We start from the raw sequence: 16,574 nt of genomic DNA, 5'->3' as shown, positions 1-16,574 counted from the left end.
ATTCTGCCGCAGTGTTAGGTAGCATTGACAGATTGGTAGAAGGCTGTTTATACTTAGACAAAGGCCCTCCGCCATCAACCTTACTCCAAAACCCAGCATAGTAGTAATTGTATTCGCAAACATACAACGTGTCTAAGTTAATGCCCAGAATAACTCCTTATCGAAGTACTTATTCAATGAATACTCGGAACTGTACACTGTGCTGTTTTGAGCTGTCAACGTCTTATTTGCGATGTCACCAAAGCGAGGAGCAATGTCAACTAAGGCACGAATACGATGGAGGGGAAGAATGTCGCCAATTATTCTTTGATCTGCCCTCTTTGCCCTTTTCAGGATATACAGGGAGGAATATGGATTGGGAAATGGTCCTTTAGCAGTTCTTGAACCAGATATTGATTGATTAACCTGGGGCACAATATCAAAACGCTGAACGTAAGCCAAAAACTGATCTGGGATATGCTGCATTGCCAGAGTTGGGACAATACGAAACACCACTCGGACATCGACAACAATGTGACCTAAATAATTGACTGTTCAGAACATCGTTCTATATACAGGCTGAAGGAATCAATAAATACCTTTGAGGCCGCTCTGAGGCCATTTTTCAGCAGGATCGACATTTGCTATAACAGAATCATAGTGGCCTAGTGGCCACTCAGGAGATGGTGGGTACGCGTTGACTGTGTGGGCGGCCAAAACGCCATGAGGTGCATGGTATTCTTTTGTTTGAATTCGGAGCTGGTTCCAGACTTCAAGATAAAGAAAGGGAAGAGCGCACGTGTCGCCTGACAATCGTCGGCCTCCAATAAGAGTGGTAGAAGACTCCTCTGTCTGCGAGATTCTTTGTCCATAGTCCCCTAAGGCAGGTCGGAGATCCGGAAGGTTGAACAAAGTCGCAACATCATCGACAAGCATGCGTTTGAAGCTGGGATCACGGGTCAGATGGAAAGTAGAATTTGGTGAGGATTGGTGTGTTCTGTGAGGGTGGGGAGCATTCGGAATCTGACCAAGCTTAAGTTGAGACGCAATCTTGAAATAATCTACTGTGGGGCGTGTGGAGCCAATGAGTGGTGATACAAAGTCTACATTGGCGAGAAGGTCAGCGGTGGTACTGATATTGAAGTGACTTTGTTCTCCGAGTTTGTCAACAAAGGTGTCTGGATCTGGAATAACATTGTCGCCTCGAAATCGAAAGTCCAGTTTAGACTCGCGAATACCTGTAGCCAGATCAAAATCACGTAGCTTGTCCAAGCGGTCAAGGTAACGACATATCTGTGGTTCATGGTTTTGGTTGTTGGCAGATTTTGTAGGATCTTTGACAACCTCAATGTGAGCATGCTCTGTAGTATCAGCAGACCACTGAATTGCAACCCCGTTTAACTGAATATTGGCAACGACACTTTGAAGGAACTCCAGCTTGGGTATGTACCAGTTTAAGATTGCCTTTTTCTTTCCTCGCCGGGCTCCAGCATCCAGAATGGCTTGCTTATACAAGTGGAAGTCGTGAAGAGCCTTTTGAATCTGATCACAGGTGGCTTCGTTAATGACTTTTGCTTGCGCCAAATAACGGAAGTCGAGAAGTGCGCGGATAGCTCCAATGAACATTGGAGGAACACCTTGAGATAGAACAGACACAATGTATCTTTGAACGTCGCGATGCTCCCTGCCAGTCACTTGTTTCAACTTTGATATTCCCTCTTTGAAGTGTCGAAAGCCGGTATGTGGCTTCAGAACTGAAAACCGAAAATCAATTTCCTGGCCATTCTCCCCAAGTGCGGTGATACACCATTTGACATCATGATCCCAGAATTGTTTGTGCCAGTGATGAAGAGGCTCCGGAGTAAGAAATACAGATGGATCAGAAAGGGGGTAGTCTCGCCAAAATGGGCGATGAACACCGTTGAGGTGAAATTTCTCCTTCGATTCTTTCATATAAGACTCCAAGCTCCATGGGTTTACAGTCGATTCTAAGGCCATCAGTTGCGCAAGTGTTGTGGAAGCTGTTCAGGGTTCATGACGGAAATTGTCGCCCAACTGTTTGTAGGTTGCCATCGTAACAGAAGAAGTCTTCGCCCCAACACCTGATATTAGTGCAGATTCAGGTGTGTCCACGATATAGGCAGCTAAAGGAGTGAAACAGAATCGACGCCAACCAAGTGGATCCGTCATCATAATTCCAATCTGTGCGGCTATCTTGAGTGGCTTGAGAATGATATCTAAGCAGGCGTGAAAGAGGCGGGAAGCTAGAACACCCTGTACTTTCTTGCTAAGGTGGATAAATGTTGCGATTGGCAACAGCGCAAGGAGCAGAAATAAATGGTTCAAAGATTTGTTCCGGGTATCCATGTCTATATTGGCAAGACTGATAAGAAGAGGATGCGCCATTCGGTTCCCTGTTTTCGCAGATATATTCGTCTTGTCAGATGATAAAACTGCTCCTAGCAAGGTAGCGCCCACTGGCAATTTTTCCTTCTCAAGGACATCAGAATAAGTCAGGATTGAGAGTGTCATAAACGTACCTGCATGGACCATGCAGCATCTCCCGAGAGCCACTCTGTATAGACTCTCATGGTCTTCACGGCGGACTCAAACAGTCGAAAGGGGCCAAATTTTATGGAGCGCTCTAAAAGAGGATTGCGCATGAGAGACTCCAGACACTGGATAGGGTCACGATAGAAGAGGTGGAGCTTGTTTTTGGTAGGGACAGCCGTTGTAATCTCCATGGTCTTCCAGGCTGGACCAGCAGGAAGCATTTCAGCTCTGTTTCTAAGGTCTTTGGCATTGCAAAACGATAGGCCAAGATTCTGAATCTATGGATATTTGTGTAAACAGGATTATATGAAGAGGAATACCAACTTACAACCGTTAACTTGAGGAATTTGTCCGTAGATGCCAAGCTTAGGTTTGACTGAAGCAGAAAGGAAGCAAGTTCCCATTCATCTCTTGAGGCAAACGGGTAATATATATTGAACTTTCGCTCTTCAGAATGCGTGTCTTGATCAAAAAGGTCCATAAATGTTGACCCAGGCCCATAGGTTTCAGAGGAGTTTGGATAGTGTTCTTTGAAATAGCGAGCTGGTGGTACGTCTGGATGAGATTCCGTTGCTGAGATTGTTGGAGTTCTTGGTGTGTCGACAGGCTCCTCAGAGAAGTCTACATCCATGTCCATAGGGGCAAAGTCTGGCTGTGTTCCTTCTCCATGAGACCCATAGCCTGAAGCTGGAGCCCCAACATCAGGGCTTGTAGGTTGAAGTAGCGTGGATTGAGGATTTCCTTCAAGTTGTTTCAAGAGACCCGTGTTGATTTCAAGAAGTTCATTGTAGTGGATAAGGCAAGCAGAGTATGGCTGATTCAGGTGGTTTTGCACTCGAATGTTATCCTTGAAGCTCTTTCCACAATGCGGGCAATACACCTTCATAAGAGTAGAATAGATGACGGCAAAATTTCACAGGTGGCTCAGCGCTGACCAGCCAAATACGTGAGAAAACATACTTCTGCATTCTTGGACACAATGTTTCTTCCCGTGACAATGAAAACCGATATGTAATACTAATGAATCTTGTACCCTCTTACCCTTCAAGGCCAAGCGATAAAGAAGTAAGATTTTGTCTTACGTAGCCATAAGTCAAAGTAAAACTGTACTGATGTACAACTCAGCCAGAAGACCCTTAGAACAGTTCTTCCCCTTCATCGTCGTGATATGTGGCATGGCTTTTTTCTTGTTATCGATGATGCAGTTGGGAAGCGCTGCTTCTCGGTTGTGTGGAAAAGGCCCAGCCTTCCAAAGTAACGATCTCCAGATGCGCTTTATCGATAATCTCGGACTCCTGTACTTGTCTTCAAGTGATGAACGATCGATGGGGATCATGGTGGTATGGAAAGTCAAAGTATGACAATAAGATTACTCATCATTATACATTACTCACGAATATTAAACTGGATATCTGAGGATGAGCTGTAAGTCCGAACTTCCGAAATCTCCCACCCAAGTCCATCACAAGACCCATCTTGCGACCCAACCAATCACCAAAGGAATTGCCTTGGCACATCCTAGATTGACTTGTTACTTAGATAGAAGTGAAGGGATGTCAGGTCACATACAGGTTTGCACGAAGTTAAGTGGGAATGGTAGATGTCAGGATTGTCGTTCCACCAACGTGCATTCAGTCTCTGAAGATAAACGGGGGCGACTCAAGGTATGGATTAACTATATGAGATTAAATTGTAAATTGTCAGACATGCAGCAATTTAGATATTAAGAAACGGACAGCATACCTCCTCATAGAAAAACAACCATTCAGCCTGCCAGGAAGCATGATCATTGCCATTCAAATGGGCTCCTTGAACAATAGGTGACACATTCTCATATGTCACAAATGGTATGTCCCATGGACTTTCACGGGATGAATGTCGCTGGAGCAGAGAGACAATACGTCCCCATGCTCTTGCCCTCCAACGCATAAGTATGAAACCTGTAATATAGATCTTCATTGATAATACTTCTTACTAGCAAATATGGGTTTGGACTTACAGAAGTGACAGGTAATAAAGTCCTGAAAAGTGGGGCAGGTTAGAATATCACGTAGAGGTTCAAAAAGATCCAATACTCACTGAGTAATAAAGAGAGCAGATAAGACAGCAATAGGAAAGCAGGTAGATAGCATGCAGTGAAGAATGAAATGAAGGAGTGCGATGGTGTATGCGCGCAACACAAACGAGAGGAGGGAGGACGATTAGCGTGAAGAAAGAGTTCAAAGTGATTTTGATGGAACTCGGTACGGTTGCGGGATGTCACGTGCGGGTTTCTAATTGTCAGAAACCACCCGTCTGTCTCTCTTGACCATTCCCTCCCTCTTCCTGCTCCTAACGCCTTCTCCCATGCAGCACTCACATCACCACCCCACATCTTAATAAACATCTCTCGGCCTCGCCTAGTTTCCTCGACGCTCAACACCGTCGATGCGGTGGACACAATTGCGGCGACCTTGGAGGAGGACACAAGAACTACGCTTTGGCCTCCACGTCGACGGGATGCTGAGCATCGTGGGATCGATTACCATCCCCGGTTCATTGACCGTGAGCTCGTGGATCCGGTACGTTCTTCCCTGTTTTCTACGTCCCCTTTTCTTCGATACAACCTCTACCCCTAGATCTGTCAATAGCTTTCACCCACAAGGCAGACGGAAGATGCATCTTGGCTGTTGGCTACTCAAATTAACTTGTGCCAACGTATCTTTTTGTTCGAAATCCGGAGACGGAGGCAGAGCATACGTCCCGTCATTAAGCAGAAGCTGAGGCGAAACGGGTTACTTAGCAAATCGACGAAGAACTGCAGGAGGAGCGGGCTGCGGGAGGAGCAGGAGCGATCGGTGAAAAAGAAGGGCGACGTCAACGTTAGTGCGGTTTACCCTTATGCGCCCCATCTACTCATCTGCCCTGCTAGCAAAAGCCAGCTTGGGTTTATCACTCGTGCGAGTGAGAAGCGGGGCCCCACAGTCCAACTCGAATCAGAAACGCTCGCATCTCCCCTCAACCTTCAGCTTTCTGACAATGAACTGGATGATATCCTACAGCTTTCTTCGCCAGAGTCATCTCCGTCTTTATCTCCTCTATCAGCCGCCGTTCCGTCTCTAAATATACCAACGGGAGAAGACGCCGACCCAGACGACCTCTCAAAGGATCTGGCTGTACTTGAACGACTTCACAAAAGTGTTCAGCAAAACTTACGGCTTCGTCCTATACGCTCTCGCAGCAACCTCAAAGTCGACCTCAGTGTTGAATTCTCTCCTGCCAAAACCCCAAGATCCCCCTTCCCGTCAAGCGCCGCATCTCCTTCACGGAAAGACTCTGACCCTTTGAGCGCAATCAGCCCTACGTCCAGCGTGTCTTCATCATATTTCACCCCAATCGCTGAAACACCTCGTAGCAGCCTATTTGCAGGGTCAAGCCATGCAGAATGCTTCACCACCGTACCAATCCCGCAATTATCACATCCCCCCAGTCCCATCAGCCCCAAGATTCTATATGACCGCATGGTGTCCCCAAAACGTCCTTTGTTGATTGATACTTGCACTTTGGTCTCTCATCAAGAATTTCATGTGCAACATAGCATTAATATCGCCATCCCCTCTCTTATTTTGAAGCGCTGCCTGAAACCTGGCGGTGGATTCCAAACCCTTGACGCGTTGCGTCAGTTTATCACCTCTGATCAAGGGAAAGCGGAATGGGATAACTTCATGCGTCCAGGAGGCGCCTGGGATGGGGATGTGGTGGTATACGATGACGAAATGAGTCTTAAGGACAAGGACAACGCTAGTATCACTGCGTGGGCTGTAATTCACGTTATATCCCCACTGCTCAGCTACGGCAGTGTTCATTATTTGGATGGAGGCATCTCTATCGCAGGACATCACCCCTATCTCGAAAGATTGATCGTAACACGACAGTTCGAGCAAGGACCAACTTACAGGCGCGTCTGTGGCGATCAAGAAGATCATGAAGCCATTCAGCACACCGGTGTTGAGCAAAAGAATGTACCGGGAGCTCAAGCTTCTCAAGCACATCCAACATGAAAATGTGAGTGCCTCGGTCTTCTTCGTTCTCGTCGTTCGCTGTTCTGACGAACCTCGTTGTGGCCAGATTATCAGCCTCAGCGATGTCTTCATTTCTCCTCTCGAGGATCTGTCAGTTTTCCCTCCAGTCCGTTGGAAGATTTATTGACGAGCCCTGCGGCAGATACTTTGTGACTGAACTCCTCGGAACTGACTTACATCGACTGCTCACATCTCGGCCGCTGGAGAAACAGTTCATCCAGTACTTCCTTTACCAAATTCTGGTGCGTTTCCTCTTGTCTCTTTTAGTAATGAATGATTCTCATCATCATACCTCTGACAGCGTGGTCTCAAGTATGTGCACTCAGCTGGCGTGGTTCATCGTGACCTTGTACGCTATTTTATTTACCGAGAAAATCACGCTTATTGTTCAACTCGTGATAGAAACCGAGCAACATTCTTGTAAACGAGAACTGTGATTTGAAGGTATTCGGATCTGCTGCTCGCGTGACACGCTGCTGACCTTTCCTACCTTTGCTTTTCAGATCTGCGATTTCGGTCTTGCGCGCATTCAGGACCCTCAAATGACCGGCTATGTTTCCATACGGTACTATCGTGCACCAGAAATCATGTTGACATGGCAAAAGTATGATGTCGCTGTCGATATCTGGAGCACTGGTTGCATTTTCGCAGAGATGCTCGAGGGCAAACCCCTCTTCCCAGGCAAAGATCGTACGTCACCGTTCATTCTCTGGGTGCAATGTTACAATATTTTCCGCCGTCAGACGTTAACCAGTTTTCGATCATCACGGAACTATTGGGTACACCGCCCGATGATGTCATCGAAACCATATGCACCGAAAATGCGAGTTGTCGTCGTGCTTGTTTTGCGTGTGGCTGTGCGAAAGACGACTAAACACACCTTTTCTTTCATTACCTTGCGACCCACCTATGGGCCCTCCTACTTGCAAAATCATTGTTGTCAAGTCGATGTTGTGTTTGTGTGTTTGTTCGGCCAGCTTCCCGTCGCGAAGTACCCATGGATTCGACTCTCGCCGCGAACCCCCCTCGTCGAATGGAGTTTCATGACGAGCCGTCCAATGTTTCCGCTCTGGGTCGTTCAGCTACTGCCGACATCGCCTGGAGACCCGACCTCCCGCCGTGAGCAGAACGAAATCCGATGATCACTTTCGTCAACTTGTACTGATATAGAGAGAGCGGGGAGATGTTGAGATTGAAAGGATGCGCGAAGAGTTAGCACATGGACTTCATTGCAAAGATGTTCGAGTGCATCGGCTCTGAGTGAGTTCCTCCTTCCGTTAGACAGTCAGACTTGCCCCCCTTCCTACCTTAGCTCGTTTTCCTCTTCTCTGCCGTGCCGCAACCATACCCCTCCTTCTTCCGTCTGCCACTTAGTCTAACATGCTGACAATTCTGTGACAGTTTCGGTCCTCTTAACCTCGTTTGTGAGCGCCATGCTTGAAAAGCGTACAAAACCGCAAACCACAGATTTCTACTGGTACGACGATTGAAACATTGAAATTGGGAAGTTTACTGAATGCTTACGGTATGAACAGGATTTTGAATCAACTTTTTTTTGCTTCAACTCCATCTTTGGACTACCACCCGGTAACGCGCTCGAAGCGACTCCGTTGGCTCAAGTTGATCGTCAGTATATCTTTCTTGCAAGTCGACAACGCCTGCCCCAACGGCCTTTCCTTTGCAGACGTGGCAGGCGTTTTTAACGATGCGAGGCTAATACCATATGTTTTTTAGACGCTTCGATTTGTTTAAAGCCTGCCAAAACTTGAACGCATTCCCTTCAGTCAGAAGCTATGCACAGCGGATCCAGATGGTCCGTATGATATGATGTCATTGTATCTCTTCGTTCTGACGACTTCCGCCCACCTCAGCTGCCTCCAATAACCGGCTCAGTGTCCAAGCTCAGTGTCCGAGTTGTATGTCGTCGAGGAACATCATGCGCGTCGCACCGTTGGACTACGTTTCAAGCATAGGTAACGCACTTAGTCTTACTGTTTATTACGCATATATTCACCTCTTCTCACCAGACGACATCCTTCATGAAGTTTTATGTACTAGTGGACTGTATACCCCAACTCTAGCTAATTTAATATATTTCACCATGAAAGAGAAGTTGACTGTCAGAATGACATTGAAAGTCGGTACGGTTGCGGCATGTCACGTGCGGAAATCATAGTGGTTTCAAACCACTATGCCCTACCTCCTGGATGACTTTGAACTCGGAATTTTGGTTGGCGTTCTCAACCAGCCTTCAGCGCAAACATCACCAGACCCTTGCATCTCAGCCTTGCTAGGAAAACTTGAACATGCATGGCACAGTTCCCAGATGCCGTTCGCATCGACGTCCAAACTTTTTTGGAACAAACATCTTGACGCCGACAATGTGGCGAATCTTGACGCCGACAATGCTGCGAATCTTGACGCCGACCAGGCGTCTATTCTTGTTGCTCGTCATCATGGCACTTACTCGGACTCGGACGTCGACGACAATCTCTCAGATTCTGACAATCCAAATACAGGGTTTCAGGTATGTCATCCATCTTCCCTTGTATCAACCTTCTATCTCTTCTAATGTCCTTTCTATTAGACACTACAAAAGAAACGACGCCACAGTGTTAGTCCACAAGGGGTAAACCAGGTCAGTCTATGCGTACTTCTCTTACACAAACCTGACGTTCACTGATTACGACCATCAGAGAGGCATCTACTTCACCCAGGAGGAAAGGCTGGAGGGGGGGATGGAATTGGCGGGGGACGGGTTAGGTTTATGGATGGAGGAGATGGGGGGGCATGGTCTTGGGATAGATCCGGGGCGGATGGAGAATGAGGCAGATCTCCAGGATGACGGACAAGATCGCGGGCGATCCAGGATCATCGCCCCCCGCGGTAATGGTCTCTGTGGCGCGGAACGAGCTGCAAAGCGCCGCAGGCTCGCCCACGTCAACGAAAACATCATCAACGGAAACGCCGTCAATGAAAACGTCGTCAATGGACACTCCGTCAACGAAACCATCGCCAGCGGAAGCTCCGTCAACACTGCTGGCGGAAACCACGACGTCGCTCACGAAAACATTGCCAGCACTGTCAACGGAAACGCGATCAACGCCAACGTGTCCGCGAATGCTCCTCGTGTCCATGCTCGGGCTCGTACTCCCTGTCGGCGAGGAGGGCAAGCACCTCCACAATTTCTATCTGGTGCTCGCCGTCCTGTACAACTTGCACATGCGGAACGCCTCATGTCCTCCATCGTGAATGCCAGCCAGAATCTGGAATCTGTGAACGGCCAGTCCAGGGCAGCCATGGACGCCTTTATCAGAGGTACCCCTTGGGGGAGGGGGACAGACGCATTTCAAACCGACAGCCTCTACTCCTTGGCGCAACGTTGCTCTCAGGCCGAAGAAGTTGAGAAAGGGGTTCATTTTATCAGCATGATCAACACCATACAATTTCGTATGAAGATAGAGGAGTAAGTACCTTTCTATCTTCAGGAATATATCTTTACATTCTTTTCTTTGGCAGTATGCGTGTCGCACATAAATACAAGAATAACCGGGATGTTTTACGAGACTTCCTTTCTGACTTCAAAAGTGTAACTTTGGATACCAAGCAGAAGTGGGCAACTCAAGGCAGCAAATTTGCTGGTCTTGCAAGAGCTGGTATGTCTGATATGTATTTGTGTTTTTATGACAAGCTCACCTCATGCTAGGATCTATATACCTGCTTATGCTGATAGCGATAGCAGGAAAGAAGACTTTGGTGACTGAAATGTCAGGAGAAGTTCTTGGACGCCTTTGCATGGCTATTCGAAACCCAGACACAAGTCAGTTCTCTCTTTGTATATCAGGCTGATACTCACACTATCTAATAGATACTCCCTTTGGCCGTCAAATGGTCAGCGATGTCATCCCTGCTATAGATGAACTTCGTAGACAGTTTCCTGTATCTTTCTCCACGATGTTTTCAGCGGGCGCACTGAAAACATTATCATTGCCTGCTCAAATTAAGTGCCATGACCTTAATGAGTCGGATCGCTTCTTTGATTGTCTTCCCCTCAAGTATGTTTATCTTGTCTCCCTTCAGCTATTCTGCTAATATGAACGCATAGCACCTTCACCTCAGAAAGATGTCATGGATCTTGGCAACCTTGTCTGGTTCCTCTTTCCTCCCAGCCAGCCTCTCTCCTACCCCTGCACATTATGAACAGGACTCTCCTTAATGTGGGTTCTACTTCCACTGCATATTCTGACAGCAGGCCCCCCTCTCCTTGTACAGACAAAGAAGATGTCAGTGATGACGACGGTGCCGACAGTGCAGTTCCCTCCTCAGAAAAGGAGTTTCCCTTGGTGATCATTAACACTAATTACAATCGTTCCCACCAAGACAATAAAAAGTTTCCTTTAAAACGACATTACACTGACAAGTCTCAGGCTCGGAAGGCAGGATTTATTTGGACGGAGCAAGACAGGAAGAAGGCCATAAGTGCCATTATTCCAAAGGATATGGCGTCATTTCAGAAGCAGGTAAGGGAATTCTTTTCTTCCTTGATTTGGGTTCATCTTCCTTTTTTTCAGGTAAAACAGGTCCTACAGTCAGGCGTCAGAAACGCCAGATCAAAGTATACGAAATATGCCACTAGCGGTCACGAACCGTAAGTATTTAACATTTGTTCTGTATTCGAAGGGGTGCTTATTTCTTCTTAGTCAGAGAGTCCGAATCAACTGCAAGGATGGAAGAAACCTTGCCTTTATTGATAGCACTCTGGATCAACGTCTACGTGATCAACTACTCGACAAGTTCATGGCTCTATTTCCGGATGGTCTGAAACACACTGACACTGAAGAGGAGGGGATTGGCAATACATTTCCCTCAATTCATTTTGTATGGTACAATCGGTATGCTACTAGGGTGAGTGGGCGCATATTCCATCAATCTTCTAAGTTATTTATTGAATGGTCTCTCAGGGAGATGGGGCGCCAAAAGATGTCCACCCCGATGAGCTCTATAACGGTCAAGGAAGTCGCCTGAATACTGCCCAGTTTTTGCCAAGGCTCTCAAAAGAAGCTCATGAAAATATGCAGAAATATCATGAACTTGAAGAAGCATTCCAGGAAATTTGGCAATATCAGCGTTCTGTGGTATGTGGATTACAACCATCATTTTCTCTCAATGCTAACGATAACTCTCACTTAGGTAGAAAAGTACTTACCTGAGGAGTATGAAGCCCTTAGGATCTCTGTCGACCTTCTCCCTTCCAATGACATGAGCCCAACATACCCCTTTGGTGGTGTTGTTCTCAACTTCAACGTATCGACTCTTGTTCACCGAGACTGGAAGGACCTGAATGTTTGCCTTGTCATGCCCATCAGTGCCTGTCAAGGGGGGGCACTGGTTCTCCATGAACTTGGGATCGTTGTGGAATGCCAGAGTGGAGACATGGTGGTTTTTTCTTCGTCTGAGATCACTCACTATAATCTTCACTTCAAAGGTTTACGGGCGTCTTTAGTTTACCATAGCGATCGAACATTCAAGTCATATGTGGATGATAGGAATGGCTGGGGCAATCATGAAAGCTTCAATGGGACCAATGTACCTACTTTACCTATGCTTTTAGAAACAAACTAGATGTTTGTCTGTCATTTTTCGTCCCAAGGTTGATTCACAGCATCATGTGATTTCCAAGAAGCTACATCTCGCCTCAACTCAGCGCCGTTCTTGACCCACACTATCACCACACTATCACCACCGCTTTTCCTGTTTCTCCTTTCTACTCTGTAATGTCCCTTGGTAAGCTAAATCCTTCACTGGTATCTGGCTGTAGCCCCAATCTAGCCTTCACACAGTACCACCAATTGCGAAGGCATACGTCCTGGCCACTGCTAGGTGTACAGAGCGTCAGAACCCAGGAGTCAGTGGCCGATATTTTTGGAAACCCTACCCACTCACTTTAGATTTCCACAACAGTTTGCAAGGAAGATAGAATCAGCTGGAGAGGCGAGCTCTCTCCTACAGGACGCCTCTGAACAAGAATCATTACGCCGTGACATCCAAGCATGTCTCCTTGTCGAACTTCAAAGGCTTCAACAAAAGATTCTTATTGCCCACCAGGATGTCCTTAACGCAGAACTGTACTGTGGTGAAGTGCGCTACTGGGTTAGGAAAAGTGGATTTATCCTCCCATCCTCAGATTTCCAGGCGGCAAGGGACAATCTAATTGTGCAAGTCAAGGGATGTAAGTATTATGATTTCAATTACACATAAAAGGAATTAAAGAAAATTCAGCCCACAGAATCATAACCCTTCCACATGGAGGCGCACTCTCTATTACCTTGGATTAGCCAATCATCTATATTATTAGCTCTGTCAGTCGGTGCTGGTGCTTTTTCATAGCACTGATCTCTTCTTGTGGCCTGAGCAATTTTTCAGTAACTGTATTTTCAATAGACACCTCTCCTCTACTCGCGCTATCTTCAATTTGTGCCTGCACGACCACTTGGTATCTGAGGACCAACACGGAACACCTCCGCAACATTTGACCCAAAATGGACTTGCGGGAGGGCTTCCCGTTGACCTGTATATCTCCTCCCAAAAGGATCAAAACTTGGTTGACTTTTACCCATCACTGTCTGCCTTTCCGTCAGCTTTTTGTCCAGCTTTTCCCTTCATATCCCCTCAGCCCACCCAACTTAGCAGCTTATCGTCATGGCCAACAATAAGAAAAATAATGCCTCCCAGAATTCCGAAAACAGTGAAAACCAAAGCCTCGCTGGCAAGAAAAGTAAGGCGACTTTGGTCAACCTAAAGACCAGTCGAGGAAGCAAAGCCAAGGCTCTCGCATCTTCAACTGTTGGTAAGTGCTTAATACTTTTGTTTAAAACTGGTTAATCCTATCTATCCAGCGAACTCAAATGTCGATGCTGTCCCCCAAACCCAAGGTGCTGTTTCTTGCATTATATTATCTTTTACTCTTTCATCCTTAGTCCCACCTAGCTAATGGTCGCCCTGTCCGTTCAACTGCTGGAAAGGGCGGTGCTATACACCAACTGACTATGGCAGCAAACATCGTCGGCGCTGGCTTAGAAAGATCTCTGCAAAAAACTGAAACCAAAAAGCATTCCAGAGACGAGCTTGACAATGCTCCCCACAACATGGCTGAAAATCATATGGCGCCTTTGCCAAAGGCAAAACGTAGAAAAGCGGTTAGCGTCTTTCATTTTTACTTTGGCAAGTAACTGATATGCTCTGGTGTCTCTAGGGACAAGTTGATGCACCGGTCCCTTGTGCTATTGATCCTCCTTTGAAACCAGCAGCACCCCTACCTCGAAGTCATTTACCTGATTGGTTAGTTGCTCAAGGTCCCAGAAAGGTGCTGGAACCTCAAGATCGTCTGGTCTGTACTTTCCAAGGACCTCAATATCCTACCAGTTCACCTCCTTTTCAGCCAGGAGGTATATACGCACCACAAGGTCTTCCTCAAAGTTTTCCAGGGCGTCAACCTCAGGTTCGAGCAAATCAGTAATATCATCCATCTTGCTTTCTTTTCAACATAATAACAACTTAATAGGTCTTCCATGGACGCTCTCGCAAAACGCCAAGGCCCTCAGATAGCTCTTCAGCGTACTAAGAACCCTACCTACCAGACAGCACAGATACACGACAATATCATGGTAAACAGCAACAAAACCAACGATGAACAGGATATGGATGTGGACAACGCCTTTGAAAAGAACACCAGCTACAAGGACAGCAACGAAAACATTAGCAGTGAGGATAATAGTAGTGACGACGGTACTGATGATTGCTATGACAAGGATGGCAATGAGGAGGATGATGAAGATGAGGAGGAGGATGAAGACAACAACATCGACGACAATAATCTGCGCCCTACAACAGAAAGTATAACACTTCCACGTATGGCTGCTGATGACTTTCAGGATAACACCTATGGTGGTCAGCATGATCACTACGATGACGAATTTCAGCAAGAAGATGAGCAAGAAGACACTGATGTTGATCATGTCGACGACAAATTTCAGCAAGAAGACGCTGATGTCAATTATGTCGACCAGCAAGAAGACGCTGATGTTGATCATGTCGACGACGAATTTCAGCAAGAAGATGAGCAAGAAGACGCTGATGTCAATTATGTCGACCAGCAAGAAGACGCTGATGTTGATCATGTCGACCAGCAACAATCATTAGAAGGTGAATGTTTTCAGCCCTTTTTTTCATATTTCTTTTGTTCAGCAACTGATCTTACGCATTTAGCTCATGAAATTGATGAACAGTCACCTTCAGAAGATGAACGCCAGGCAGATGCTGTCTTGCACGCACCTCGTTCTTGTACCCCATATGATAAGAACAAAGACATCTCGTTTGAAGGCAACCATCAGCCTACCTTTAACATAGAGGGGGAAGAGCCTCATGGTCTGGTAGATAATGTATTCGTCTCTTTTTTCCATTCTGATAGCTGACAATATATGTTATTTAGGAGGATCAAGATAGTCACAAAGTACCTCTCATACAAGACGTTTTGACGGCGCATCACAAGAAAAACCGTTCTAACCGCCCTCCAAAACGCAGCCATTTGGTGGCAGCTGCAAATCACCACCGCCAGGTCCAAGGTATTTATAATAACCATAGCGAGCGTGGCAAGCGCATCGAGCGCCAGGATCCCCAGGTGGCATGCCATACTGAAGAGCCTGAAACCATTCAAAGTGCTGGAGATCCAGTAACCTTTCAAGGTACTTACATTTCTGACGCTATCTCAGGTAGCTCAGTTTCTGACGTTTCCCATGCCCTTCAAATCACTGAAGTACCTGAAACCACTGAAGACCCTCAAGTTCCTGTGACTGTTGCTACTAGAGCACCTCGTAACTCGTTAAAATCAAAAGGAAACCACGACCCAACTATTTTGAGCTTCTACCCCTCGGTATGGCAAGTCGTGATCAAAAGAGCTAAGATCAAATACCAGAAGCACGTTGCTTTGATACATAGCTTTCCCTCCAAAGCTATTGATGCAGACTTTAAAGTCGCAAAAGCCATTCTATCAGAGGAGATTGCTCAAGGAAAAAATGAGGGGCTTCTCTTTGAATCTGGTACGCCTTAATATCCCTTCTTAATCTTCTCATTTGTGTTCTGAAATATACTTTACAGGCTTCAGTTTTAGCGATGACATGGCTAGCGTCGTAAGCTCTTGTTTTTTTTGGGGGGGGGATTATTTCCTGACCCACAATAGGTTTTTGAAGAGGGCAGCACCTTTCGTGGAAGGTTGAAGACTATGGGTCGTACCAGTGTTCTTCGATTCTATTCTAAGGATCTGGATCCCTTGGTTGAGAATCAAGGACAGCTTGAAAGCGATATTGTGGCCAATGCCAATAGACTTTTATCTATCAGAGATTCAGAGTACCTAAAAGGTGGCAAGGATGCCAATGTATGTTCAGCGTCGTCTCTCCATCATTTATCACTCATTTTGCTTGAATAGGGGAAAACAAACAATTTCTCACATCCTTGCATTCGTGCTCTATGCATTGAGTTCTTCTATACTGGGAACGACTGTCTGGCTCACCATTTCCCTGATAATTTCAAAGACAGCGTCCCAGAACTCTGTATGGTGCTTGTCATGACCTGCGTAAGATTTTTTTACCTCAGATCATACCATGCTCATTGCTCTTCTACAGATCACGAATTGTATTCATGAATTCCAACGGTTTTGCTCTGGAGAGAGGGCCAAGATCCAATTTTCTGGTACCGCGTATCAACCTACTGTCAACGCGTTACTCAGACACATGGAGGACATCAAAGCCAACCCATATCATGCCCAGAAATTGCTTAGTAACCGACAACGATGGGCCCAAGATGGGATGTTAGTCTCTTTCTTTCGTTTGTCTAGTGCTTTGGTCATTGCTTAACCTTTCGAACATCCTAGGAGGTTACAAGCGGCGGCAGAGCCTATGATCAATACTGACATCACCATTGCCCTTG

The 16,574-nt window shown here is 46.3% G+C and overlaps 3 protein-coding genes across 3 annotated transcripts; 1 reads left to right on the top strand and 2 right to left on the bottom strand.

The window, feature by feature from the left end:
- Nucleotides 1-132: 132 nt before the first annotated feature.
- On the bottom strand, nt 133-3,868 carry LACBIDRAFT_332833 (uncharacterized protein; the record flags this gene model as incomplete). The annotated part of the gene is made up of 7 exons (XM_001887332.1): nt 133-518; nt 579-2,000; nt 2,154-2,469; nt 2,520-2,810; nt 2,861-3,412; nt 3,615-3,636; nt 3,834-3,868. 7 exons carry the CDS (start codon nt 3,866-3,868, stop codon nt 133-135), a joined length of 3,024 nt encoding a protein of 1,007 aa, XP_001887367.1.
- A 502-nt stretch (nt 3,869-4,370) lies between these two features.
- On the bottom strand, nt 4,371-4,664 carry LACBIDRAFT_310271 (uncharacterized protein; the record flags this gene model as incomplete). The annotated part of the gene is made up of 3 exons (XM_001887331.1): nt 4,371-4,472; nt 4,532-4,553; nt 4,612-4,664. The coding sequence occupies 3 exons, from the start codon at nt 4,662-4,664 to the stop codon at nt 4,371-4,373; spliced, it is 177 nt and encodes a 58-aa protein (XP_001887366.1).
- Nucleotides 4,665-8,784: 4,120 nt separating this feature from the next.
- On the top strand, nt 8,785-16,501 carry LACBIDRAFT_332831 (uncharacterized protein; the record flags this gene model as incomplete). The annotated part of the gene is made up of 29 exons (XM_001887399.1): nt 8,785-9,120; nt 9,181-9,231; nt 9,290-10,059; nt 10,113-10,249; nt 10,327-10,413; nt 10,462-10,648; nt 10,699-11,113; nt 11,165-11,241; nt 11,294-11,498; nt 11,555-11,728; nt 11,784-12,029; nt 12,205-12,221; nt 12,277-12,377; nt 12,434-12,498; nt 12,555-12,822; nt 12,949-12,952; nt 13,035-13,226; nt 13,340-13,440; nt 13,581-13,789; nt 13,846-13,931; nt 13,957-14,091; nt 14,155-14,795; nt 14,859-15,022; nt 15,082-15,688; nt 15,747-15,778; nt 15,829-16,023; nt 16,075-16,221; nt 16,271-16,455; nt 16,483-16,501. 29 exons carry the CDS (start codon nt 8,785-8,787, stop codon nt 16,499-16,501), a joined length of 5,853 nt encoding a protein of 1,950 aa, XP_001887434.1.
- Between the last annotated feature and the right edge of the window lie 73 nt (nt 16,502-16,574).

This window comes from Laccaria bicolor, genomic scaffold (assembly GCF_000143565.1).
Source record: "Laccaria bicolor S238N-H82 LACBIscaffold_44 genomic scaffold, whole genome shotgun sequence".
Taxonomy (NCBI): domain Eukaryota; kingdom Fungi; phylum Basidiomycota; class Agaricomycetes; order Agaricales; family Hydnangiaceae; genus Laccaria; species Laccaria bicolor.
This window is presented reverse-complemented; position numbering and strand designations above follow the sequence as displayed.